This window comes from Ceratocystis lukuohia (genome assembly GCF_044167205.1).
Source record: "Ceratocystis lukuohia strain C4212 chromosome Unknown Supercontig5_pilon, whole genome shotgun sequence".
Classification (NCBI taxonomy): domain Eukaryota; kingdom Fungi; phylum Ascomycota; class Sordariomycetes; order Microascales; family Ceratocystidaceae; genus Ceratocystis; species Ceratocystis lukuohia.
The window spans coordinates 3,289,498-3,314,700 of record NW_027263524.1 but is presented as its reverse complement, the minus strand read 5'-3'; the positions used below and the strand labels follow the sequence as shown (position 1 = coordinate 3,314,700).

Here is a 25,203-nt window from a genome sequence, read left to right as displayed (position 1 = left end):
CAATTTGGCTGGTTTCTGTGTGAGTCATTTTCTTAGCACCACAAGATCTGTTTGGGATCTCCAAGGTCCTTGCTATTCCTTGGTTGGCACCATCTCACCCACCACTCTTGCTGATAGTGTACTTTCATATTCTTTCAGTGTGTTAGCTTGGGTTGCCCTCTGCAAGATTGGCTCTCTTTAGCTGTTATTATGGAGATATGTACACTAATAATCCCCCTATTAGTGTGTGCCTTTTCCACCATTTTAATGACAGACTACCTACTGCAATACAGCTAGCCTAAAACAGAATGATAACAGCACTTAAGCTCCTTGTTCTTTGCAAGCCTTTAAGCTATAATCATCCTTTGCAACTATCATTGCGGCTTGATTGTCATGGTACCTGTCAGCAACTTGAAATGAACTTGCTCAGAGGTCTAAGTCTATTGTTCAAAACCCAGGCAGTTTTACCGGCCCAAAAAAAAGTCGTACAGGCTAACCCCAACAGAAATCTTGTTGCCCTGTAGCAAAGCCAAAAGCGGTGAAAGGAAAAATCACCAAATCCAAAAATGACTTACATCGGCTACACATCGGAACATCCAGAGTTCTGCATTTTTCTGAGTATAAATAAGACTCTCGCCTACACTCACCATGTCTCTTGTGACCCTTTTGTTCGTCTGCTAATCTTGTGCCATAAAACATTCTCCTGCTTCTCTTCATCTCAATACTTTCTTCTGAAGTATCCGATGCTTGGCAGTTCTCTCTTCTTCTTGGAGAACTCAGCTTTACCCAAACTCCCACCTTAATCAAGCTTGTTTTTTTTTTCCCCTCTAGTTGCCAACACCAATCCTTAGTCTTTATCTTTCATTTATTCTCTATGCTTTTTTCTGTAGCGGCTACGTTTTTGCTGATTGCGTTTACGGGTGTCTATGCTCTCCCAATCATGCTTGCCGAATGTCCTGGCTCCAAGCCGGCTGCTCACGCCCACATCTCTTCTATTTCTTTTCCATTTCCTTCTGTGTCTTCTTCTCCTTCTTCATCTTCTTCTCCTAGCAGTCCCCTTCCCACTTCTTCCACATTGACTGCCACTTCTTTGGTCACCCTGCCTACTCCTCTAGTGCACCGGGCTGACGTTAATTCACCAAATCACACCATTTACTTCTCTTCTGGATCTACTTCTGCTATTACTAGCCCTTCGGCTCTCATGGAGCCTTCCAGTAATGCTTACTCTCAAGTGACCTCCAAGGTATCGTATGCTACAATCACGCCCCGTGAAGCAAATTCACCAGTACCGACTGATCTTTCTGTTGTTGATCTCGCTGATTTCACCTCTTCTTCCTCCAGCGGCTCGTCCAGGCCTTATCTCGATATTAACGAGGCGCCGTCGCCAGTAGTGAGCCAGATAACTATTCCTTCATCCTCAGTAACCACCAGTGCTGAGTTGAATGTGGTGACGGCGCCCGCTGAGATTCCCTCCGAGTATAAGACTGTCACGTTTACACAATGCCAAGGCGGTGTTGTTGTCGTCTCTACTGCTCCGGAGTCTGGCGATGCCTGCACCACTCTGTATGGCCTCGTCCCGCCCGACTTTAGTGCGATTCCAACAGCCGCTGAAGCTAGTGCAATAACGACAACTATCACTGGAGCCGCTGCTGGAAACCCCATCATCACTATTGTCATTCCCGCCAATGCAGCGTCTACTACTTCTACAGAGCCGACAACGGCCCCTTCAATCTCCACTTCCGACAATGCTTCATCAACGTCAGTGATGCTCTCAGCCGAGACTCTCTCATCTGACTCTGCAACTAGCATAGAAACCACTGCAACTCCTACTTCGAATTTACCGAGTAGCAGTAACACTGACACTTCCTTTGTTGCTTCTGGCACTCGCTCAGTGTCCTCGATCACCACCACTACTGCTACCATCACCACTTTGACCTGGCCCCCAGCCGGCTCTAGCTCTAAATTAAGCTCTTCCCCAACTGTCATCAGTAACATCGGCGGGAAAAACAATGACACTCGTGGTAGTAGTGGTGATGGTGGTAATGATGATGGCGACAGCGGCGACGAAAGCGGCGATGGTCAACACAGCGATAGTGTCAGTGAGGGCGATCTGGTGAATGAGCCACATGACGAGAACTCGGGAACAGCTTCGATCTTGGTGAATGCCATTGTTTGGCCAATCGTGGGGGCCGTTACACTAGCTGGCATCGGCCTAGTGGCAACGCTTTTATGAAATGGCGGAGCTTGACAGGGTGTGGTTACTACGCTTGTACTCCCTATCGAGCCATGAGGCGAGATGTTCCCTTATTCTTTTTTTTTGCCTCATTCTGCGCTTCTTTCTGTTTTCATGTCATTTAGCGTTACTGCGTTTTCCTGCTGCTCGGCGATGCTGGCTGTCGCTGAGTCTTCACTTCTGTTTGTTTTGGTTTCATTTGCTCAAGTTTGCTTCTCATGTTGTTTCATCCATGTTGACCAGTCAATTTCATCTGGTCTTATTAATGGATTTTCCCACCAAAGTTAATAATATCTAGATAAAACCAAAGCTTTCCCAAGCTGAAAATAATAAAAAACACAAGACGAAAAAAAAAAATTCTTAAAAAAAAACAAGCGGTTAACCAAGCCAAACCATGCTAGCATATAAAAGAAAACAAAGTCCGTAGAGGCCATCAAAACAGAAAACAATAGCAACCCAATGCCAGCAAATAATGGTCGTTATACCCGACCGCCCAGTCCATTCTTGACGCCCTCCAATACACCACCCCATTGGCTACTCACTCCCCTTTCAGCCACAGCCTCTTGGTATCGCCCGGTGACAAGTTTGCGCATAACAATCGTATCGCGAGCCTTTTTAAGCGCTTTCCCGTCCCCATGTGTAAGATATTGCTCAAACCACTGCTCCTCATCCGCATCTAGTACTGCACTAACCAGCTCAGCAGCTGATGCAGCATCAGCCTTGCTTCCATCAGCGCCCAAAACAGCAGAGATCAGCTTGCCAAAAAGTAGTTTGCGTGTTGGGCCGCTATAGGTTCGCGAGTAGCCAAGAGCCTGTGATACGCTGGTGCGTGCCATGGCGGTAAGGAGCAAATCGAGCGCACGCGAGGACTTGATCACAGGCTGGACGGTAGTGAAGTAAGTCAGGACAAGGGCATAGTCAGCATTGGGAGTAGCAGTAGCATTGAGAGCCAGCACGATGATGATATCGTCAGAGAAGTCGGGGATGAGGGACGGATGTGAGATGAACTCAAGAGAACGCTAATTAAGATCGAGGTTAGCAATAAAGCAGGAGAAGCGGGTTATATGAATATGGAATCAAGCTAGGCATACGTTGAATTGGTGCTTGTCAAGATAATACAGCCCTCGCATGAATGTTTGGTACCGTCGTGGAAGCCCTGATTTAGCAGCAAAAACAACAGCTACGTCGGCTGCTTGATGTCGCTGGGGAGTCAAGTCCAGCAACGCATAGAAAAAGATAGACAGTCGGTGATGCACACTCATGTTAGCCTCACAGACTTCCTTATGTAGATTACGCAGGGCCGTATCGGTTTTCGGGGGATAGATTTTAGCTGTGGGCTCGAGAGTCAGTATAATTCATTTATAAGGTCATTAGTAGCATTGCCTAGAAAATAGCATTTAGAGATAGCGAGAGGCTACGCACACCTAGTGATGCCCAAGGCCTTGAGAACACGGTCAATGAAGAGAGCGCCATCCAGGCCTTTGCGCAGACCCTCAGCCTCGGTGGCCTGGCTGCGGTCAACAAATGGGTCAGAGCCAAAGACCTGGGTAAAGTCGTGGTAGTCGAACATAGCGTGTGCGGTTGTAGAGGAAAACTAGAGATGTCTGCGATTCAACAAGCAAGACGGCAACTGACCAGCCAGGCGTTGCTTGTACCATAGCAACAAAAGATCACGATAACCGATAAGCTTGCGCCACATTTCCTCATAAACGCGTTCCTAAATCATGGCGCACAGTGTGCGACAGATGTGGCGTTCTCTATTGCTATCGATATGTGGGGCAGGACGGGGGTTTGTTTACAGGGCTACCAGTTTAGGCTTAGTTTGCTCGCCTTGTCAACAACTAAAAAACCAATGTACCAACAAAGAAGAATATATGAAAGAAGCTGAGTTGCAGAGATTTGCTCAAGCCATTTCTTGACAGTCTATCTTGAACATACACTGATTATTTCATGTCACCATCCTGTTCTACATACATATAGCGAGATCTCGTTCCCCCTGTCCTTACTCCTCTCTCCCCGCAGTGCTGAAGCACAGAGGCTTGTCGAATACCCCTCCTTGCTTCACTGTCAATTCTTCTTTCAGTTTCCAGTCAACTCAGCTTCATACAAACAATCTTTCGGCGACCCCACCAACAGGCCTTCACCACCAACTAATTATTTACCGATCCCCAAGGCCCCCCGCAAACTTTACTAAGCCCCCTCACTATGTCAAGTCGCACTCGACGTGGTGCCAGGCGCATTGTCGACTCCGACGACGATGAATCCAGCGTTTCCAACACTTCAGTAGCCATCAAGCAACAGCCCCCCGATAGCGACGAAGACGATCTTAGCATACTGCCACCTACCACATCACGGCGAGTGACCCGTTCGCGCACATCTCTAGCCTCTAATGTGTCTACCTCTACTGCCACCACACCGCCAACCTCTAGAGCAACGCGAGGCCGTTCCAAGAAGCTTTCTATGGCCGCTTCTGAAGCATCCGATGTGTCGAACATGTCACTAGCCCCATCAGAAACCTCTGATACTTCCATGGCTCCGTCCGAGGCCCCAGATGAGTCTCGTATGTCAGTCGATGCCTCCGACGAGGTTACCATGCAGCTGCAAGAAGAAAGTCAGAATCTTCACCGCACAGCGAAGCCCCGCCGCAGCACATCGGGTGCAGGCTCTGAATTGCCTGGCTTGGTCAAGTCGGAGTCTAGCCCGCTCAGCACCGACATCGGCTCATCTCCCGCCAAACCTCAGATCAAAGCCGAGAGCTCTCCGCGCGCCAGCGACACGGCCAACCTCAGCATGGCCCGGCCACCGTCATCGCAAATGGCCAGTCCTCAGTCACCTTTCAAGCCCATCAAAGCCATGGACACTGTGCTAGAGCGGCCCATGGATATTGTGCTTAAGGCCCGCACCATGCCACAGCTCGCCGTGGAGGACAATACTCCCAAGCCCCGTATCGTCATTACATATTTAATCCTCAATAACTTCAAGAGCTATGCTGGCCGCCAAGAAGTCGGTCCGTTCCACGCATCATTCTCGTCAGTTGTTGGCCCCAATGGCTCGGGGAAGTCAAACGTCATTGACTCCCTCCTATTCGTATTTGGTTTCCGTGCAAGCAAGATGCGTCAGGGCAAGATCTCAGCCTTGATTCACAATTCAGCGCAGCACCCAAACCTAGATCATTGCGAGGTTGCCGTGCACTTCCAAGAGGTGCTAGATAGAGTGAGTCTATACTTTCATCGTGTCCTAGTCTATTTAAGCCTATGCTAACAATATATTCCTTTTCTCCTTGAAAGCCTGGTGGTGGCTCTGATGTCGTTCCTGACTCGAAGCTAATCATCTCCCGCAAAGCCTTCAAGAACAACTCTAGCAAGTATTATATCAACGACCGTGAATCAAACTTCACCACCGTGACAACTCTGCTTCGTGACCGTGGCGTCGATCTCGATCACAAGCGGTTTCTGATTCTTCAGGGCGAGGTTGAGTCTATTGCGCAAATGAAGGCCAAGGCTGGTAACGAGCATGAAGACGGCTTGTTAGAGTATCTCGAAGACATTATTGGCACGTCCAAATACAAGACGCCCATTGAAGAGTCGGCCACCGAGGTCGAAACACTGAATGATATCTGTATGGAAAAGAGCGGCCGTGTGCAGCACGTTGAAAAGGAAAAAAATAATCTGGAAGACAAGAAGAACCTAGCTCTAGCCTATGTCCATGACGAGAACGAGCTAGCTTTGAAGCGCGCAGCTCTTTTCCAGATCCTTATCGCCAACAGTCAAGACAACATTGCTGTCAGTGAAGAGGCTATTGCCAAGATCTCGGCTGAGCTCAATGCCGAGCTAGAGAAGCATCATGGCAGCGAGAAGCTGATCAAGGATTTGACCAAGGCATTCAACAAAGGCAATGCCGAGTTTGAGGCTGCCAACGAAGAGGTGCAAGCTTTGGTCAAGCAGATGACTAAGTTTGAACAAGAACGCGTCAAGTTTGATGAGAAACGCAAGTTCTTGGGGGACAAATGTGCCAAACTAGACAAGAGCATTGAAAACGCTGAGCAGACAGTGGCTGAGGCCCGTGAAACCATCCAAGTCTGTGCTACCGACATCGAAGCGCGGTCCTCGACCGTTGGCGATCTTGAGGCCCAGATACAAAAGGAAGAAGCCGAGCTAGGTCGCATTCGTGATGGCCTCAAGGGCAAGACTCAAGCATACTCAGATAAGATTGCCATTCTACAAAAGTCACTAGAGCCCTGGATAGACAAAATCAACCAGAAACAGTCTGCCATTGCCGTGGCCCAATCCGAGTTCAACATGCTACAAGAAAAGGCCAATGCTGGTGCAGTTGCTATGGCCGAACTAGAAGCCAAGGGCAAGTCTATCAGACACGCAGGACGCGAAAAAGAAGAAGAGCTCAGGCAGTGCCAAGAAAGAAAAGCGCAGCTAGAACATGATGTGACGGAGCTCGAGGCCGAATATAAGTCTCTAAGCGAGCAGGAACCGCGAGTTCGGGCCAAGATCTCCAACGCACGGCAAAAAGCCGACGAAGCGCGATCCAACCTTAGTAAGAGCCAGACGCAAGGCAACGTTTTGACAGCCTTGATGCGAATGAAAGAGTCTGGTCGGATCGACGGCTTTCATGGGCGCCTGGGCAATCTCGGCGTTATCGATCAAAAGTACGATGTGGCTATTTCAACTGCCTGTGGTGCGTTAGATAACTTTGTTACTGACACCGTCGAGGGCGGCCAGCAGTGCATCGAGTATCTACGTAAGACAAACCTCGGTCGAGGCAACTTTATGTGTCTTGACAAACTCCGGGTTCGTGATATGGGCGCCATTCAAACTCCTGAGGATGCACCACGCCTATTTGATTTAGTCAAGCCAAAGGAGCCCCGGTTTCGGCCGGCATTTTACCATGCACTCCAAGATACTCTAGTGGCTACAGACTTAGTGCAGGCCAACCGTATTGCCTATGGTGCCAAGCGCTGGCGGGTGGTGACGCTGGCTGGAGAGCTGATTGACAAGTCAGGTACCATGTCTGGTGGTGGCACAACGGTCAAGAAAGGTCTGATGTCATCTAAGATGGTAGCATCGACATCTCCTGATGTTGTGGCCAAGCTCGAGCAGGACCGCGATGCTCTTGAGACAAAGTTCCAGGAATACCAAGAATACATGCGCGATCTAGAAACACGGCTGCGAGGCGTCAAAGCCGAGATTCCGCAGCTAGATACACAGATGCAGAAGATAGGCCTTGAGATTGAGAGCATGTCCAAGAACCTGGCCGACACAGCGCGTCGTATCAAGGAGCTCGGCAAGGAGCACCAGCCATCAGACACGGCCGATAATAGCCGCATGGCAGCTCTTGAAAAAGAGATTGCCCGGCTAAACAGTGATATTGAAAAGCTACATGGTGAAACGGCCAGTGTCGAAGCGGAGATCAAGGCTCTTCAGGACAAGATCATGGAGGTTGGTGGAGAGAAGCTACGTGCCCAGCGAGCCAAGGTCGATGCACTCAAGGAGGACATCTCAGACAATAACGAGGAAATTTCCAACGCTGAGGTGCGCAAGGCCAAAGCCGAGAAGCAAATTGTCAAGCTAGAGCGCGACCAGGCCAAAGCACGCAAAGAACTTGAAACAGCCACCCATGATCTAGACGCACTAGAGAGCGAGATTGCCAACCAGGACGAAATCGCCAGCGATCTCAAGGGCCGTGTGGATGAGGCCAACGAGGCTCTGGTCGGCAGGAAGCAGGAGTTGGCACAACTCAAGGCTGAGCTAGACGACAAAACGACCGAGCTAAATGAGACAAGAGCCGTGGAGATTGAGATGCGCAACAATCTTGAGCAGAACCAAAAGGTCCTAGCAGAGAACCAGCGCAACTTGAAGTATTGGGAGGACAAACTAAGCAAACTAGAGCTGCAGAACATCGAAGACCTGATGGGCTCTGGGCCGATTGTGGTGCGCAGAAGCGCAGCAAAGAAGACAAAAGGGAAGAAGAAGTCGAGGAAGGTAGCACACGATGAGGATGAGGATGTGGAAATGGGCGATGCAGATGAGGAGGAGGAAGAGGAGGAAGAAGAGGAGGAGGACGACGGTGAGGAGGAGGACGAGGATGAAGAGGGTGAAGAAGAAGATGCTGACGAAGGAGGGGAGGTGGAAGGAGAGGGGGAGGAAATTGCCCTCTCCAAACAGCCCCAGGAACTCCCCCGATACTCCCGCGACGAGCTGGCTGATATGAGCAAGGATACACTCAAGCGCGAAATCGCTGCCCTCGAGGAAAAGACGCAAGAAGTCAACGTTGATCTCGCCGTGCTTGCCGAATACCGGCGCCGCGTTGACGAACATGCAGCACGATCTTCAGATCTTGCCTCTGCTGTGGGACAACGCGACGCAGCCAAAAAGCGCTGCGATGATCTCCGCCGGCTGCGACTCGAGGGTTTCATGGCAGGCTTCAGCACCATCTCGCTAAGACTCAAGGAAATGTACCAGATGATTACCATGGGAGGCAATGCCGAGCTAGAGCTTGTCGACTCACTTGACCCCTTCAGCGAGGGCATCTTATTCAGCGTCATGCCGCCTAAAAAGTCGTGGAAGAACATCTCTAACCTCTCGGGTGGTGAGAAGACGCTGTCATCTCTGGCGCTTGTCTTTGCCCTCCATCATTACAAGCCAACGCCGCTCTATGTCATGGACGAGATCGATGCGGCTCTTGACTTCCGCAACGTCTCCATTGTTGCAAACTACATCAAAGAACGCACCAAGAACGCCCAATTCATCGTCATCTCGCTGCGCAACAACATGTTTGAGTTGGCAGCCCGCCTTGTCGGTGTCTACAAGGTTAATCACATGACCAAGAGTGTGACCATTGAGAATAAGGACTACATCGAGCGGCGGCCGGGGCGTGCTCAAGCACAGCAACTCGGAGGCTCAGGCAACCAGACAACGTTAGTGATGCGATAGTAGAGGTGTGGCTGACGGGCAGTGGTGGCGTCTAGATGTTTGCTGCGGCTACCTGTGCTTAGGGTTATGTATATATATAGGGTTCCATATCTGATATTTCGACCTTTTGTTCTTAGTTAATCTCTGGTTTAATACGTTCTTCGACGTTCAATATTGCATGGTCTGTGTTGCTGCAGTTGGCTCCCTTTTATTTTCTTATAAATCAAGCAATGTCCAAGAGCCCCCCAAGGCCAAGGCGCATTTAAAATATTGAAAATAAATGTACGAAAAGAGACAGAGACAAGGTCTGAGCCAAAGCGGCTATGGATTACTATGCCATGACAAAGCATTTAACTTATAGCAAGTAGCGCAAACAGAAACACCTCCATGTATCGTATGCGGGTAAGCATATCGGCATATAAGCATATCGGCTAGACACGTCCTTTTTCGCACATTAACCAAGCGGCTAAGTAGCAGCGAGCAAAAAAGAGGCAGTTTAGCATGCTTCAAATCAGGCACAGATGGCACATGTTTGGAGAGTAGAGAGCAGCAAAACAGACAGAGCGAACCGAACCTGCATGCTAGGCTGAGCTTACCACCCAAGCGGCTACCAAAGATCAAACTCATAGGAAACAGGAACTCATTTCAGAGGAATAACACACAAGTTAAGAAGAGCAAGATGAGGGCAAAACCAGGCAGTGTTTGTTACTTGGCTCCACCTCTGGCTGGCCCTGAGCGTTGACAAAGGACAAGAGGGGCATTCTCTAACGAGGGAGCAGAAAACAAGAATCAATGGGACGACTGACGGTGCCGGGCGCATGCGAATGAAAAGATGGCATGTGGCAGTAACCTGGAACAACCAAAAAAGAAAGAGAAGGGGTAAGCGGGTCTCCAGGGCTTCTTCTTCAAGGGCTTGTTCAGTTGCAGGTTCAAAGCGTGGGTCTAAGGCAGGAAGGACCACGAGCCAAGGGAGGCTCAACCGACTTGGCCCAGATATCTAGGGCCTGAGCCATCCATACAAATTACAGCGGAGTTGGGAGAGAGAGAAAGGAGGGGGGACAGAGAAACAAAATTTTCTAGGGTGAACCACAAGGTTTGTTAGTCAGTAGTTAGTTCTACCGTCGGTCCGTCTACCTTTAAGGGTACTTTTTTTTTTTTTTTCTTGTTCTTTCTTGTTACCCTACCCTAGCCATAGCTAGCTAGCCAGCCAGCCAGCCAGCCAGCACAGACAGCAGAAGAACAAACAAGAAGCAAAGCCCTCCACCTTCTACTGCTTCTGCTGCTACATTACGTAGTATCTGACAAACAAACGTTGGCGGACTCTCAGTTGTACCCGATGGTCCCATCCAAAACCCAACATCAGGAAAAAAAAAAGCATGAATGGGAACTTTGTGATAACAGCACAGGCAACAAAGAAACAGACCCCCTCTTCGTCTAACAAAAACCTTTCGGCCGCGATATTGAAGGGAAGAAAAAAAAACTTTGTTCATGACATTGTGGGCGAGGCGAGGCAAGACACGGCGGGAGCAAGGGCCATGCGGAAGGAACAAACAACACGAACAACTACACGAACCTCAAGCTGAGCTTCAGGCGAACGAAAGACCTCCCCTCCCTCCAAGAGGGCACAAACCATCCGATCCGAGGCCCCATAAACCCTAGGGCAGAAACAGAAGGGTCATAGCAACGAGGAAAAGAACAAGAGGCAGAGCTGTCGCCGCCGGCGAAGGTCCGTGTGGTCGGACTGGCTGCGGGTCAGGAACACCCATAATTCGGTCGTTTTGTTTGATTTTCCTCAACCCAAGGCAGCGACGATAGGTCGGGTCAGGTTGCTTCTGAGCCGCGGGGCTTTAGCAAAATTGCTTCTTTGCAGTCTTCTTCTTCTTCTCCTTCTTTTGTTCTTCTTCATACTGCCGTGCTGCTGCACAACATGCGACGATGAAACACTGCAGAAACCCGGGAAATAAAGGCTGCTTAGCGGAGACCGGGACTTTTTTTGCACTAATATAGGGTTGGGGTCGGCAATAGTCTACCAGTTTCCCTCCCAGGTTAATGCTGTTATTGCATACCGGCTGTTTGCCGCCTGCTTCTTTCACACGCTGTAGCTAGACAACGGGAAAGGGGTGACGATAACGTTTGATGGCGCCGAGTACTTGTTCTCTGCCTATACTTGGAAGCCTAGCAATTTAGGTGCAGACACATGGGCACATATGCGCGCACCCACACACACACACACACACACACAAAATCTGGTTCATGGTACGAATATAGGGAACAAAGAATCACAAGAGGCTTGTGGGTTCTTTTCGGATCTTTTTGGGCATTCTTTCCTGTTTAGAGCTGGGGGGTTCGGCAGATTGGAAGAAGCTCTCACGTCTGAACGTCTGGTTGGACTGATGATTTGGGAAAAATAAAAAAATATAAAAAATAAAAAATAAAAAAGGAAGCCCATCCCATTGCGTGTAAGAGAAACAAGTTGCAGGTGGTGCAGCAGGCCAACTGCAGTGCAAAGCCTGGCTCTGCTGTAAGTACGCTTTTTATCGTAATTTACCAAAACATGCGTTCCGTAAACAGTAATAAGGCGTGAAAGAGGAAAGTGGGTCATATCCAAGTGCATCTTCCTTCCTCTTTCTCTGGAACTTTTTTTTGTATGGGAACTTCCTTGTTCTCGTTCTTTCCAACTTTCCGAGTGTTTGTTCGTTGCTTCCTTGTTCGTCGAGTCCCGAGTCCTAGCCCCTCGAGTCATAGGTCGAGTCCAGATAACCAAGGTAATTACCGTACGCTATTGGAGAAACAAAAGCAGTCCATATTAGTCTTGACAAGAATGAAATAGTAAGATGAAGACCAGTCTGAATTGAGATTGGACATGGCGCTCCTGTCACTAGTCCTCTGATAATGCTATGCTGTGCGACTAGATGCCTTCAGATGCTTTTTTTCCCTGTTCTTTTTTTCTCTTTTACTTGCTGTTCTTTAAATAGCCTATGTTATTGGCATCTTCTTTTTTTCTCCCCATTTTATCTCCTCGACACCTTGTTTGGGCTTAATATCAGACACCAACCCGAAACCCAATCTCGTGGATGGTCGGATAAAAAAAAAGAAGAAAAAAAAAAGAGCAGGCAGAAATCATAATGAGAGAAGAAGATGGGTTGGACCTAAAACATGACAGAGTCAAAATGAGAGAAAATCAGAAGAGAAATAGGCAAGATGGAGGGAATGGGAATAACAAACCCAAAAAGAAGCTCTTGCCAAGACACACAAAATGAGGGAACATAGAGGGTCTAGAAGAAGAGGAAATGCTGCAGATACTGCCAATGCGAAAATCAAGTAAGCAAGCACAAGAAGAAAAAGAAAAGGTAAGAAAAACCTATCACATCGTCTTCTTCTCCCAGGCTTACTTTGGTTCAAGCAATAGTCTGGTTCTTGAGATTGCAATACTACGTGGCTAACTTGACACTACTGAGAGAGTACCGCATGAGAAATCCTTTCTACGAGGCTGTTGGAGATTTGTATTCCTTCACATGTATTCCTTTCATCTAAGTTATGATCGTCTCCTCCTTCCTCCTACGAAGCTATAAAAAGGAGAGTCCTGGTGTTTTTCTTGTCCTGGCGGTAGGGGCCCCTGGGACGCCTTGGGAAAATGCAGGCAACACTGTAGTATTGCAGCAAGTTTGACAGAGTAAACGAGAAACGGAAAAGAAAAAAGTAGAAAAAAAAAAAAAAAAAAAAAAAAAAAAAAAGAGCAGCGAGATACGGAGAAAGAGAAGAAGAAACCCCGAGGGTTACAGCGCCACAGGGTGCCAGCAAACCCTACTCTATGAATCATCATACAATCACTGATAGAACCTGACGAACAAGGGTTGGCTCTCTTCTCTCCTACCGAGGAGGATAGCGGGCCAAAGCGAGTATGGCCGGCTTGGCTGACGATGTTTTTGGGAGGGGAAGAGTTGTTAGCTTTGCTGGAGGGGGAGAGGAAAGACGGAGAGAAGAGACGAAGAAGAAACAAGAAAGAAACAAACGGAATAAAAAAGCGAATACTAGCTATCAGTAACAGAAGAAAAAATTAAGGATAATAATAATAATAGTAATAATAACAATAATGAATAGCCCCCCTCTCGGCGCCGTCGATGTCTGGGCTTAAGACCTTGCGAACAGCAAAAGGAAAGATAACCCGTTGTGCCTACGAATAGGCAGGCCCAAGGTGGAGAGTCAGAGACAGAGAGAGACAAGAACGGAGACAACTTCCTGTCTGTCTAGACTGAACTGAACTAAAAAGCTGCCATCCCCTGTATTAAACCCACGGCTCTCCCCGAATACCCCTGTCCAGAGTAGGTGGCAAAGGCAGGCTCAGTGTGGATTTATATGTGATTTTTTAGATCAAGACGTGAAGGACTAAGGGACAGGGCCCGAGAGCAGCAGAACAGGAGGCCAGAGCGCAGAGACGAGGACCAGGGCAAGGGGGCAGACAGGGGGCAGCGTGCTAGACGAGGGAAAGAGGCAAAAGAAGAGCCAGACCAGAAGCAAAGAGAGGGCGAGGGCAGTAGTTGGCAGTATTGTTATACAGCATAAAGACGAGGTGGTATTACAAGCAATAGACGAAGGAAAGGGTAACACCGTGGTTACGTATTAGGCCCATGGGGTTCGTGCTCTTGTTACAAGACCGAAGAGGCGAGGACGAGAGCGAAAGATGATGGAAGGGGTGGGAAGGGGAATTCTTCAGCCCTGCGCAAAAGAGTAACACACGTAGAACAAGAAAATCCGCCAAGTCCAATCCGCAGTATCACCACCAAACTGCGAGCACCAGCAAGTGTCTGTCTCAAGCTCTTGATCTCACGGCACCAAGATCTTATCCTCATCCCCCTATCTCCATTTCCCCTGTCTTCTTGGAGCATTTCCTCCCGTACTCGTCTTAGTCTTTCTCTCAAAGCAAGCCCATCCTTAGAGAGGAATCGGGCGAATGTCTGAGCACACAAGAGCTCAGAGCACCGCCCTGAAGCCCAAGCAAGCGCCACAAGTAAACGTACAAGTCAAGTTGCCCAAGAAGCCAGACCAGACAAGACAAGAGCACTTGCAGTTTAGCTTAATCCTAGACGCTTGGGAGAGACGGACAGAGAGAGCCAGAGAATAAAAAGGGTCCCCTGGTCTTGGGGTCCAAGCGACAAGAGGAGAGAGGGAAAGAGAAACAAGACAAACTAAGGACGAGGACGAGCACTAGGACAGGAAAGGCTAGCATGCCCACCCGGAGAAGAGAACGAGACAAGTTAGAAAGTCGCCTAGGCCCCAAAGAATCATATAAAATATGTAAATACAAAAAAAAAGGTGATAATAGAACAAACAGCTTAAACCCGCAACAACTTTGTTTAGCCCATAGCTGATCGTCGTGGAGCTAGGTCTATCAAGAGAGGAAGACCAAAGCCCGAATCCCCCTCCCCCCCAGGAGATAAGATAAAATAAATAAAATAAGAGAGAGCCAAGTGAAGCCAAGCAAACAAGTCAAGAATAAGAATGGGAGCAAAACCTGGGGCTTGGAAGTACAAAGGCGAGACAGTGCCCGGGCCCTTTCTAATATCTAAGCCAAGTCTGACCTCTAGCTTTAATTCTTACCCTCTCCTCTCTTATATATTCTGAGTCTCTTCTTCATCTTGCCGTTTCTTCGTTACTCATTTGAGAGCTTGTATCCGTTGTTTGTTTGCCCTTCTCTTCTTCTGCTTGTATCTCTCCCTTGGTGTGAAGAACAAGCTTCGTCGATCTTGATTTCTCGTGCTTGAAGTATTTTCTTTTTTTATTATTTTTTTTCTATTTCTCTTTTCTTTTTCTCCTCCCCCTCCCATATTTCCTTTTTATAGTTCACTGGGCTGGCTTTGTCTACATTTTTTTTTGTCTCCCACACCTGCGGTCTGTCTCTTGCCTCGTCTCTTCTTCGATCTTCGCCACTGTTCTCATAATAAGCTTCCGCTTCCGTACTCGATACGCTTGCATCGGTCTATCGATCTCCAGCCTACCTTCTCCGGCCCTCCCTGGAAGCAGCCCCTTCTCTCCCTCTCGATCCTATTTTCTCTCGGGGCCGCTCTCTCTGTCTCTCTCTCTCTCCCCCCAATCTCACACAAAATGGCAGAGGCTATTTCAGAATACGCCGGCTTGCTCTTTGCCCGTGCTGTTACCGGAGCTGCCGGCGCTGGTGATGTCAACGGAACTGCTGTATTAGACGCTGATGCCAAGCTACGGCCCGGTTATAACGACAACCGCGGTCCTGGTCTTCGGGCCTCGTGCTGGATCCTTGGAGGACTGTCGCTGGTGTTTCTATCATTGCGAGTCTACTGCAAGTTCCTCAAGCATCGTGGTCTGTATTGGGATGACTACCTGCTGATTGCCTCCTGGGTAGGTTTGCTTTCCTTGCTTTTTGATGTCCTCTTCTTGCTAACCCGCTACGCCTTCATCAGCTTGCTGTTCTCGGCACTATTATCCTCACTGATATCGCCATCAGCCATGGCTATGGCCGCCATGCCTGGGCCATTGACCCCTCCGAGGCCAACATTCTCTCCTTGTCCGGTCTGATGTCCGTCACCTTTGCCATTGCCGGCCAGGCCTGGTCCAAGTCGTCGTTCGCCATGACCTTGTACCGTATTGCGACGCCTCACATGCGGTGGTCCATTTGGTTCATTGTCATCACTCTCAACATCCTCATGATGATTGTCGCCCTTTTCTTCTGGGTGCCCTGCGACCCCCTCGAGAAGGCCTGGAAGCCCATGGTTAAGGGCAGTTGCTGGGACCCGTATATTGTCGTGCGTCTGTACATTGTGGTGTCGGTCTACTCGGGAATTATTGACATTACACTGGCGTTCATGCCGTGGAAGATTGTCATGGGCCTGCAGATGAAGCTCAGCGAAAAGCTGGGTGTGGCTACAGCTATGAGCATGGGTGTTTTGTAAGTTGCCTTTAGGTGTGTCACTCGAGTCAGGATCCTCTTGCTAACAGTTATTCTTTCTGGCGTGTAGTGCTGGAGTGTCTGCCTTCATCAAGGCTTCGTATCTGCCCGTTCTCGCCGCGCCTGATTTCAACTGTAAGTAGCACTAGTATTAGTGTCCTCCCCCCTCTCCGGCTCTCTCACTAACACCGCCTCCCCCTCCCCGTAGACGACGGATCCCATCTTGTCATCTGGGGTATTGCCGAAACTAGCGTTACCGTCATGGCTGCTTCGATCCCGGTCATGCGCGTTCTTGTGCGAGAAGTTGTCAGTACCGGCGGCGGCAACAGTGGCTACAACCAGACGGACCCGGAGAACCTGCACAGCCGGAGCAACCACAGCCATATCCATGGCCACGGCATTGGAACCACCAGCAACGCATTTGCCATGCACGACGGCGTTGGCATGGATGGCACTGGTGGGAAGCCGCGATCAAGCTTCAGCAATGCCATCTCTTCGCTCAAGGGCGGTACCAAGACCAAAATCCCAGATGTCTATGGCATGACCAACATCAGCGAGCGCAGCTTGCCTAGCAGCGTGTCGACCATGCCGCTACATCCGCTGGGCCCGCAGTCAGTCAAGAAGTCGTAAGAGCCCTAGCGGCCCGTGCTTTTCTTTTCTTCCTCTTCTTTTCTCCGGGGCTCCGAGGGCCCCGATCTCCGGAATTCTAGGTCTCCACAATTCCGGCCTCCGGAGACAATGATTGAATTTTGCATTTCACGAAATCTCTCTTTTGCTCCTTTTATTATTCTTCTGTTTTGTTATTTACTGCTGGGCTCGGCAAGGAGGGTTTACTCTTGTTTTTTTTCTTATTATTCCATCTAGGGTTAGGGTTTGATATCCCTTGGGTGCATTATTGGTGGCTATCTGTGACGTCTTACTTTTTTTCTTGTCATTATATTTCTCTTCTAACCATGCTTCAGGAGAGGCAGTTCTTATTTCTCATTCTCTTTAATCATGACCTGATTTTGCTCTGCATTTCTCACTGCCACTCTTTCTCTGACCTTGCAATATTGCCTCCAGAATTCGTAGCAAACTGCAGATTTGGCTTGGTCAGTCAGCATCCATCCATATTATCATGTGTCACGTGAACAACGGAATCGCCACTTCTCTCTTTTGCCAGAGGAGCTCAAGCTCAGGGGCTTTCCCCTTCTTCCCCAGAATCTTATTCTAACTCAATGCAGTATTGTACCCGAGCCTTTTCTTCCTTGCGCACTGCTTATACGAGTTTATTGGTTTTTGGCCATGGCCCATTGCAGCGCTCGGCCGAGAGAGGCCATGTGAGATGGAGAGTTGGAGGGCAGGGTATTGTGGGTTGGAAAATAGCGACGGTGGATGGGATTTAGCAAGCCGGGAGATGCTCTCATGCGGGCACAGTTGGAGTCTATCTCCTTTAAGGTGCCATTTAGCCGGTCTACAAGTGCCACAGCCACACTGCGTTAGTCTTACAAGACATGACATGGCATGGCAGTCAGAACACTCTATGCTTTGAGAAACCCGGATTCTGTCTGTTCCTTGCAGACTCTCAACCAAGAACAAGCACAGCAAAGACAAGTAACGTAAAATAAAAAGCTTAGGCAAGTAGATAGATACAAGAGCCAAAAAGAAAATCTGCATTATATGCATTATATGCACTATATGATATGCACCGCCTGCATGCCAAGCAACAAATACCAAGCCTTTGCTCTCCACTAGGCCGCGTAAGCTCTAATCCAAACACCAATTCTCCTACACTGCAACTCACAAACTAGCTCAGACACTGACTGAACTCGACCCTACTTCAGTCTGGTATATGTAGTCTGGTCAGACCGGGCTTTTATCTCCGTTTCCGTTTGCGAGTAAAAAACAAAACAAGGACAAAGTCAGAAAAAAAAGTAGAAGAAAAGAAAGGGAAAAAAGGAAAAAAAAAAAGTCTATTTGGGCAGAGAGAGAACTCAAGAGTAAAACAGGGCCTCAAGACTGCGTTTACTAAGCGGCAAGTGGTTCGAATGGTTCGAATCACGCCTTGCACACACTAGAAATCTTCAAGTCTCGGCACTCATTTGTACGTCACTGCGGGCATCTCATAAACCTCTGGCACAGGGCCTGATTGGTGCGTCATATCCAACGGCCGTGAGTCAATCTCGGCCGCGTTAGGGTGATGCACTCTCGGCGCACCCTCACCAATTTCCACACGCTCGTCGGCACCCATCTCAGCATATCCGGCTGCCGGCGGCGTGGCAGCATGTGGTGACCCGGGCATGGTGTGGTTGAAAGCGGTTCCGGGAGGTGATCCGGCAGTCGGTGACTTGCCCATGTGACCGGCATTAGCCGGCGAGCTAGCGGGTGAGGGTGCGTAGTGGTTCTTGTGTAAAGGCGGTGACGAAGAATCGGGGCGGTTGATTCCCAGGGCGGCAGCAGCACTGGCAGACTGCGGGCTGGGGAAGTTGTGCGTAAAGGTGTCGGCTCCGTGGCTGCTCTGGCCCATGGGAACCTCGGACATGCCGCCGTTGATCTCGTCGCGGGAGACAACAGGACGATCGCGGCGACGCTTCATAATGTACCAAATACCCAAAAGCAGGATAATGGCACCACCAATACCGGCACCAATACCAATACCAGCCTTTGCGCCACTGGACAGGCCAGACGAGCCGCTTGAGCTGGAGGAGGAGGAGGAGCTTGATGTGCCGGAGCTGGAAGTCGAGTCGGTGGCTGTGGGTGCAATAGTCTCCTCGCCGTCCGAGTTGGTGATAGAGGCCACGATCTGGGTGATGGTCGACGTGACAGTAACGGTGGTCTCGGCATTAAGGAAGGTTGTAGTGGTGATAGTCGACTCGGTAGTCGAGGAGATGGTCTATAGTTAAAAAGATAGGGGTGTTAGCGCGGATAAAGGCTTGAAGGGGGCTTGATTTTGAACGTCTTTTCGAAAGATCTGATATTGTAGGGCCACTTACCGTTGTGCGGCGAGATGTAACAGTCGACGTAGGCACAACTGTGACTACATTTCCATCGGCAGTGACAGTTACTGTAACTGTAGCTCTCTTGACCAACACAACATCGCGAGGCGCAGCCATAGCACGAGGGACTGGTTCTGACAGCGCTCCGGTCTCGCGAGGAAGAAGCAAGTCATTGTAGACGGGCATGGGAGCACGTTTGGCATTGCTGGCCGACGTCACGGTAGTGTACACAGTCAAGGTCGCTGTAGCTACATTGTCCTCAGTAACAGTGGACGTAGCGAAAACAGTCGAAACATGGGTAACCGTCGCTACCACAGTGACAGTAACGGTCTGGGTCGTGCCAGCAGTAACAGTAGAAGTAGCGCCGGAGCCACTGGTGACGGTTACGGTGACGTCTTCTTCGACAGCCGAAGATGTGGAGACAACAGCCTGGGACGTGGATTCTTGGGCAGGAGTGGAAGTTGAGCCCGAGTTGGCGGTCGAGGAATCGGGGAGGACACTGCTTATTACGCTGACGACATCCCCTGAAGACAGCTGACGCTTAGAAAAGGGACCGGCCATAGAGACCGAGGCCATGGCGAGGCCTGCCAATAAAGAACGGCACCAACGCATGGCGAGGATGGGATGGCGGAGGAGACACACACAGGAATTGGCGATGGGTGTTGGGGGCGATGATAGAAGGAGGGAGTATAATAAATACTAAGGAAGGGGGGGGGGGGGGGGAGCAAGAACAAGAAAGAGAGGCTGTCGATGGCGCTCTTACGGATGGATTTCTTTTATTTGAATAAAAAAGAATTAAAAAACCCGCCGATCAATGTTATCGTTGAAAACACGAGGGAGGTGGCAATTGATGGATGATGATTAATAAGCGGAAGGCCGCCAATTGGAAAAAAGGGCTTGCAGAAATCAGGCAAGAAAGCCGTTGTTGCTGCAAATGGCACCCTAAGGACAAGAGAGGAAGGAAGTTGAAAAAGAAGGAAGCGAGGAATGGCTTGCGTATCGTATAGACCTGCGGGATGGCAAGTGCCTTTCACGAGAAAATGCAACTGCCTAGGCAAGAAGAAAAAAAGACGAGCACAAAAGAAAAGTTGGGCTGGGTTAAGTGAACCGAGCTTTTTTGGCACTTTAGCTTTATTCTTGCACTCCGTCGCTTATTGCCTACCTGTGCTTTACTATGCAATGCTTCAACTTGCTTCGTCTAGGCCTGGTTGGTCTGGAGACGAAGAGGGAGCAGCGCCGCGCTTGCCGTTATTGAGTTGACAGGGGGGCTGGGTTAGGAGCAAGAAGGAGGGAGCAGGAGAAATGGAGATCAAGGGTAGGAGCGAGTGTTGAAAATAGGTAAAAGCGAGTGGAAAAGTTTTTTTTGGTAGTTGTAGTGTGACAAAAGGCGACGGGAAAGAAGTATAGGAAAAAAAAAGAAGAATTAAAATGGCTGGTTATGAAGAAAGGAAAAGGGTCAAACGAGCGACTGTATCGAACTTTGGGGCGAGCTATGCCGTTCAGAGCGATCGAAGGGTTTGAAGAAGAAAGAAGAAGAAAAAATGCAGTAGGAGATGCGGAAGGGGAGGGAAAGAGAGGAAAAGGGAAAGAAGGAGAGAAAGGAAGAAATGAAAAAAAAAGAAAAAAGAAAAGGGAAGGAAGGGAGAATGGAAGAACAAAAACGAAACAGGAAGGCTCAAGAAGCAGCGGCTGATGCGATAGGCCAAGAAAACAGACGGTAATTACAGAAGCAGGAAAGACCGTCTGCCTGGAAGAGAAATGGTAGAAAGGCCTTTCTCTCTCGCCGTGTCGTGCTTACCCTCTAAACTACAGGGGCTATAGGGGTTTGCAGGGGATGGCTGTTCACGCTACAGGGATGGCTACAGGAACTGAGGCCTAGGAATGGGAATACGGGGCAGGCTTTCTTAGGCTTTTGGCGTCCGGGCTTTAGGCTTCAAGCTTTAGCCTTTAGGCTTTTGTGACTAGCTAGCCTTTGGGCTCCAGTGTGGTAAATTGCGAGTATCCAGGCTCGCTGTCGAGCCCGGATCTTCCCTTATTGTTCTCTAGCTTTGCTGTGACTTTGGCTTTGGCTCCGGCTCTTGGTTGTTCTTGTGTTGAGGCCTTGCTTTGCTGGTGACAGCGCACGGCCCCTTGGTCTACGACCTGAGCCGATGGGTTGTCCGGAAGAGCTTTCTTTTTCTGCTCCTGCTGACTACTCAGCCGTTCAGCTGTCCTGTTTTTGATGTCTGGGTTTGGCGGACGGGCAGGCACATAAATGGGGTGCGATGGTGGTCTCATCTGGAGACAGGAGAGCACAAGAAGCACCAGGAGACCAGGAGTACGAGAGGTATAGTATAAGCAAGCACCAGACCACGGTTGCCTCCTGTATCAAAGTATGTATGCGCTGTGCTCTATATATGTACCATACAACATGTACATTCTTGACGCAAGTACTTTTGCCTCCCCCCAGCCTGGCTTGGCTTGGCTTCGCCTGGCCCAACGTGACGGAAGCCTGCAGAGAGCTTAAGCTTTTGACAGCAAGGCAGCTCTTTGTCTCTGATGCGTCTCTGAAAATGTCTTGCCTCTATTGTCTCTCCTTTCTTCCTCTCTCTTCTTGCTGCACACCTACCCTCACGTCTGTCTTTCGTGGACTTTTCTGCTCATCTTGTTTATTCCATGCATGCATGCAGGCTGGACAACAACAACAACAATGACAACAGCGCACCCTCCACCTTTCCAGCATATGTAAATCCTCACCTCTTCCTACCCTGTTCATGCCCCTGTCTCATTTCTATATTTATCGCTAGCGCTAGCGCAGTAGAAACAAAGTAAGTCACGAGCCAGTTAATAGACATCTATTTTGACTATGCGTGTGTTGTGCTGTGTATCTTGTTCCAAGCCTCGCTCTGGTCCGAGCTCGTGCTCGGTTAAAGCGCTGGATAGATAGACGGAAGCGGGCTGCTATGCTGACAATGGCGAGACTTCTCAAGCGACCCTAGGCAAAGTAACCCAAGAGGAAAAACAGGATAACAACACCACGAGTTGCCTCCCCCTCCATTGCCCGCCCGCCCTCGCTTTTCTTTGCCTCCATTCCATCGAGCATAACATCACCTCTGCCTCCAACACGACATTCTTGAGATTCCAAAGTTCCCTGCCCTTGTTCCCCTCTCTCTCTCTCTCTCTCTCTTGTCCCCCATACCCTGGTAATGCGGACTCCGTCCAAACCCGACGCTTCTCCTTCTTTTATTAATTCCGAAAGAAAAAAGAAGGATCACGTGCTGTTGTGCATGCACTGCCCTTTTTTGTCTTTATGCTATTATAAACCCTAGCTGAAACCATCCCTCAAAAACCCACATGTTCCACAAGTCACGTGCACCATAGGCATCGCATCGGATTTACAACTTGCTTTGCAAAAGAAGGAAAACAATATCGTCAATATATACAGAAATGCATGGTAGATCCCCCCCCAACCCCCATTTAAAAGTTCTCTTTCCCCCACACAAACGAAAAGCCCGGGTCGCTGTATTTATTACAGAAAATATGCAGTGCACTGCCCAGGCCCTTGGGCCCGCAGAAAAACACACCGCACTCGGCTGGAGTATGCAGCTTGCGCACACCACGGAAGATCATGTCCCAGTTGGGCCGGCCAAAGTTGGTTGGTGAGCGCAGGCCCGTGATGGCATCCTTCTCGGCATTAGCATCATTGATCATGATGTTGACCGCATCGTCCGCCTTGATACGTGCCGTGAGATACGTGTGGATCTCAATGCGCTGGTCGACGTCCTGCGCCTCAATGGCCAACAGCAGCGAGCGGAACCACTCGAACGAGCCAAAGTCGCGGCAAATCCAGAAAAAGTACACCTTGCTGAGCCGCGTGCGCTCTTTGGGGTAGTTCATGCGGTACCAGATAGACTTGAGGATCGAGGCAAATGGCGTCACACCGATACCGGCACCCACCAGCATGGAGATTTCGTACTTGAACACATCCTCCGAAGCCGAGCCAAAAGGCCCATCCACGTAGACTCGTGGAAGCACACGCCGAAGGGCTGGGTCGATGCCGTCGGCACCGGTGCCAACCACATTGCTTCCCTTGACCTTATCCTTGCCACCCAAGTCACAGCCCAGCACAGTGGCCAGCTCCCGCGTGAAATCACCGACAATGCGCATGTGGATCGAGATGTAGTCCTCTTCAGGCGCCGATGTGAGCGTGAAAGGATGGTATTGCCATAGCGAAACTGCTGGGCAGCAGAGGAAAATGTACTGGCCGGCACGCGTCTTGGTGTTGGCCTTCTTGATCTGGATCTCGCAGACATTACTGGGGTGCTGCACCACTTTGGAGATGACGGTGCGGTGGCGGCCACGCACTTCGCGTGCAATGCGCTCGGCGAGATAGGCAAAGCCGCCGTACATCCAGTACTGCCAGAACACACCAATAGCCGAGGGGCCAACAGAGCTGCAAAAGGGCGCGAAGTCGGGCTGGATCATGCAGAAAGCACCGTGAATGGACCAGAAGAAGAAGAAGACAATAAACATGTGGTGGGTGTACCAGAAGCGCTCGTAGTTGGCACGCCGCGGCTTTTCCATCGACGTCATGACCATGCCCATGAGGGCGACCAGCATAACGTACCCAGTCCAGCCGGGGCCCGAGACCAGATTAGCAACAAGGAAGCCATAGAACCCAAGGTTGTTCTTGGCTGAGATTTGGGCAAAGTTGTTCCAGTGGGCCACGGTATGCACCCAAGACCAGAAAACAATCGACCAGGCGGTGACAATGTGGAAAGTAATGTTTTTATCGAACTGGATGATGCCGTTGAGCGGGGTCTGGCGGGCTAGCGAGATAAGGGTTCGGCAAACGGGGAAGAGAATTAGGGCGATATTGACGTGCAGCACGAGGGCAGCCGAGCGGGCAATAACAAACGTAAAGCCAAAGGTATTGCGGGCGGTGACGAGGTTCTCTTTGCGCGAGAAGTTGACGGCGGCGAAGCTGAAGACGAGGACCTGGAGAACGGCAAAGACGAAGACGAAGAAGCGACGATAGCCCTCGTTGATCATCCAGCGGTCAAAGCGCTCTTTGGAAGTCAGCTCGGACTGGCGCTCTTGCGTCATTTCACCCGAGAGCAGCATGCGTGTGAGCGGCGTGCCACGGGACCGCTCCATGGGCTTCTCGTAGAAGGAATCCATGGCGGAGGGAGGCCGGAGAGAAGGGTAGATATGGAGAGTTTTGAGTTGGTAGTATTCGCTTTGTTACTATTCAGAGCCGGCTGAACAAGTACTTATCGAGCGATGGGAAGGCGATGTGGCAAAGAATGCATCCAGATGCAAACAGCCGGGAAGGCTTGCTGAGGCGTGAAGCTGGGAACGACGGGCGTGAACGATAGGATACGGGTATACAAAAGAAGGAACAAGGAAAACTGTGTACAAAGAAGCGAAGTCTAACTGAAAAGAGCGCAGGCACAAAAAAGGGCAGAAGTGAGAAAAAGAAACTAAAAAACTATTACGCTGTGGAGAAGAGGAGGGGGAGGAAAGGGTAAAAAAAAAAAAAAGAAGAATAAAAAAAAAGAAAGATGTGAAGAGAGAAGCGAAAAAAAAGGAGAAGGAAGAAGAAAGAAGAGGAAGAAAAATATTATCGCGAGATTTCTTTAAGCGAATAAAATATAATAAAATAAAATAAAGAATAAAAAAATTCCCCTTTTTGACAAGCCTGACAGAGCACCAACCAACCGACCAGCAAGAAGAAGCACAATCCAAGAGGGAAGAGACACCGGGGGGGCAGAAGATAAAGAAGCGGAAAGCCAGAGAAGAAATACTGCCAATATCCAATTACAAATGAAACAACAGCCCATCAAAAAAGAGCGGCAAGCGAAACTAGCAAGCCTACCAGGCGAACACGAAACAAAATAACTATGCCAATATAGCGCCCAAAGAAGGACCCAAGAGCCGAAAACGAAGCCTTCCCCCGGTCCGCCCGTCCCGTCACGTCAAGTCAGCCCTTTCATCACCAGCACTCGGCCCACTAACAAGCCCAGCCAAGCCCTGCACCTTGCTGCGTCTCTTGTCAGTTCTTTAATGTCCCCGTGTCCGTGATTCTTGGCTTCTCTGTCTGCTTTGTTTCTGTCTCGCTCTGCCCTGGCCTATCCTCCCCCCTCTTCCCCTGCGTCAGAATCGAAACAGCCCAAATCCCATGAACTGCAAATA

General features: G+C 49.6%; 6 protein-coding genes across 6 annotated transcripts; 3 read left to right on the top strand and 3 right to left on the bottom strand.

Annotated features, from left to right (window-relative positions):
• Positions 1 to 919: 919 nt before the first annotated feature.
• HOO65_050712 (uncharacterized protein) lies at positions 920 to 2,212 on the top strand (the record flags this gene model as incomplete). The annotated part of the gene is made up of 1 exon (XM_071000998.1): positions 920 to 2,212. The coding sequence occupies one exon, from the start codon at positions 920 to 922 to the stop codon at positions 2,210 to 2,212; it is 1,293 nt and encodes a 430-aa protein (XP_070858771.1).
• Positions 2,213 to 2,691: 479 nt separating this feature from the next.
• Positions 2,692 to 3,782, bottom strand: HOO65_050711 (Protein ELYS; the record flags this gene model as incomplete). The annotated part of the gene is made up of 3 exons (XM_071003466.1): positions 2,692 to 3,231; positions 3,304 to 3,542; positions 3,635 to 3,782. The coding sequence occupies 3 exons, from the start codon at positions 3,780 to 3,782 to the stop codon at positions 2,692 to 2,694; spliced, it is 927 nt and encodes a 308-aa protein (XP_070858770.1).
• Positions 3,783 to 4,417: 635 nt separating this feature from the next.
• HOO65_050710 (Structural maintenance of chromosomes protein 4) lies at positions 4,418 to 9,156 on the top strand (the record flags this gene model as incomplete). Its single annotated transcript, XM_071003082.1, has 2 exons — positions 4,418 to 5,425; positions 5,500 to 9,156. 2 exons carry the CDS (start codon positions 4,418 to 4,420, stop codon positions 9,154 to 9,156), a joined length of 4,665 nt encoding a protein of 1,554 aa, XP_070858769.1.
• Positions 9,157 to 15,237: 6,081 nt separating this feature from the next.
• HOO65_050709 (uncharacterized protein) lies at positions 15,238 to 16,684 on the top strand (the record flags this gene model as incomplete). The annotated part of the gene is made up of 4 exons (XM_071003365.1): positions 15,238 to 15,507; positions 15,570 to 16,054; positions 16,125 to 16,189; positions 16,263 to 16,684. The coding sequence occupies 4 exons, from the start codon at positions 15,238 to 15,240 to the stop codon at positions 16,682 to 16,684; spliced, it is 1,242 nt and encodes a 413-aa protein (XP_070858768.1).
• Positions 16,685 to 18,131: 1,447 nt separating this feature from the next.
• Positions 18,132 to 19,605, bottom strand: HOO65_050708 (uncharacterized protein; the record flags this gene model as incomplete). Its single annotated transcript, XM_071003359.1, has 2 exons — positions 18,132 to 18,926; positions 19,027 to 19,605. 2 exons carry the CDS (start codon positions 19,603 to 19,605, stop codon positions 18,132 to 18,134), a joined length of 1,374 nt encoding a protein of 457 aa, XP_070858767.1.
• A 2,880-nt stretch (positions 19,606 to 22,485) lies between these two features.
• On the bottom strand, positions 22,486 to 24,189 carry HOO65_050707 (Superoxide-generating NADPH oxidase heavy chain subunit A; the record flags this gene model as incomplete). Its single annotated transcript, XM_071000997.1, has 1 exon — positions 22,486 to 24,189. The coding sequence occupies one exon, from the start codon at positions 24,187 to 24,189 to the stop codon at positions 22,486 to 22,488; it is 1,704 nt and encodes a 567-aa protein (XP_070858766.1).
• Positions 24,190 to 25,203: the final 1,014 nt, after the last annotated feature.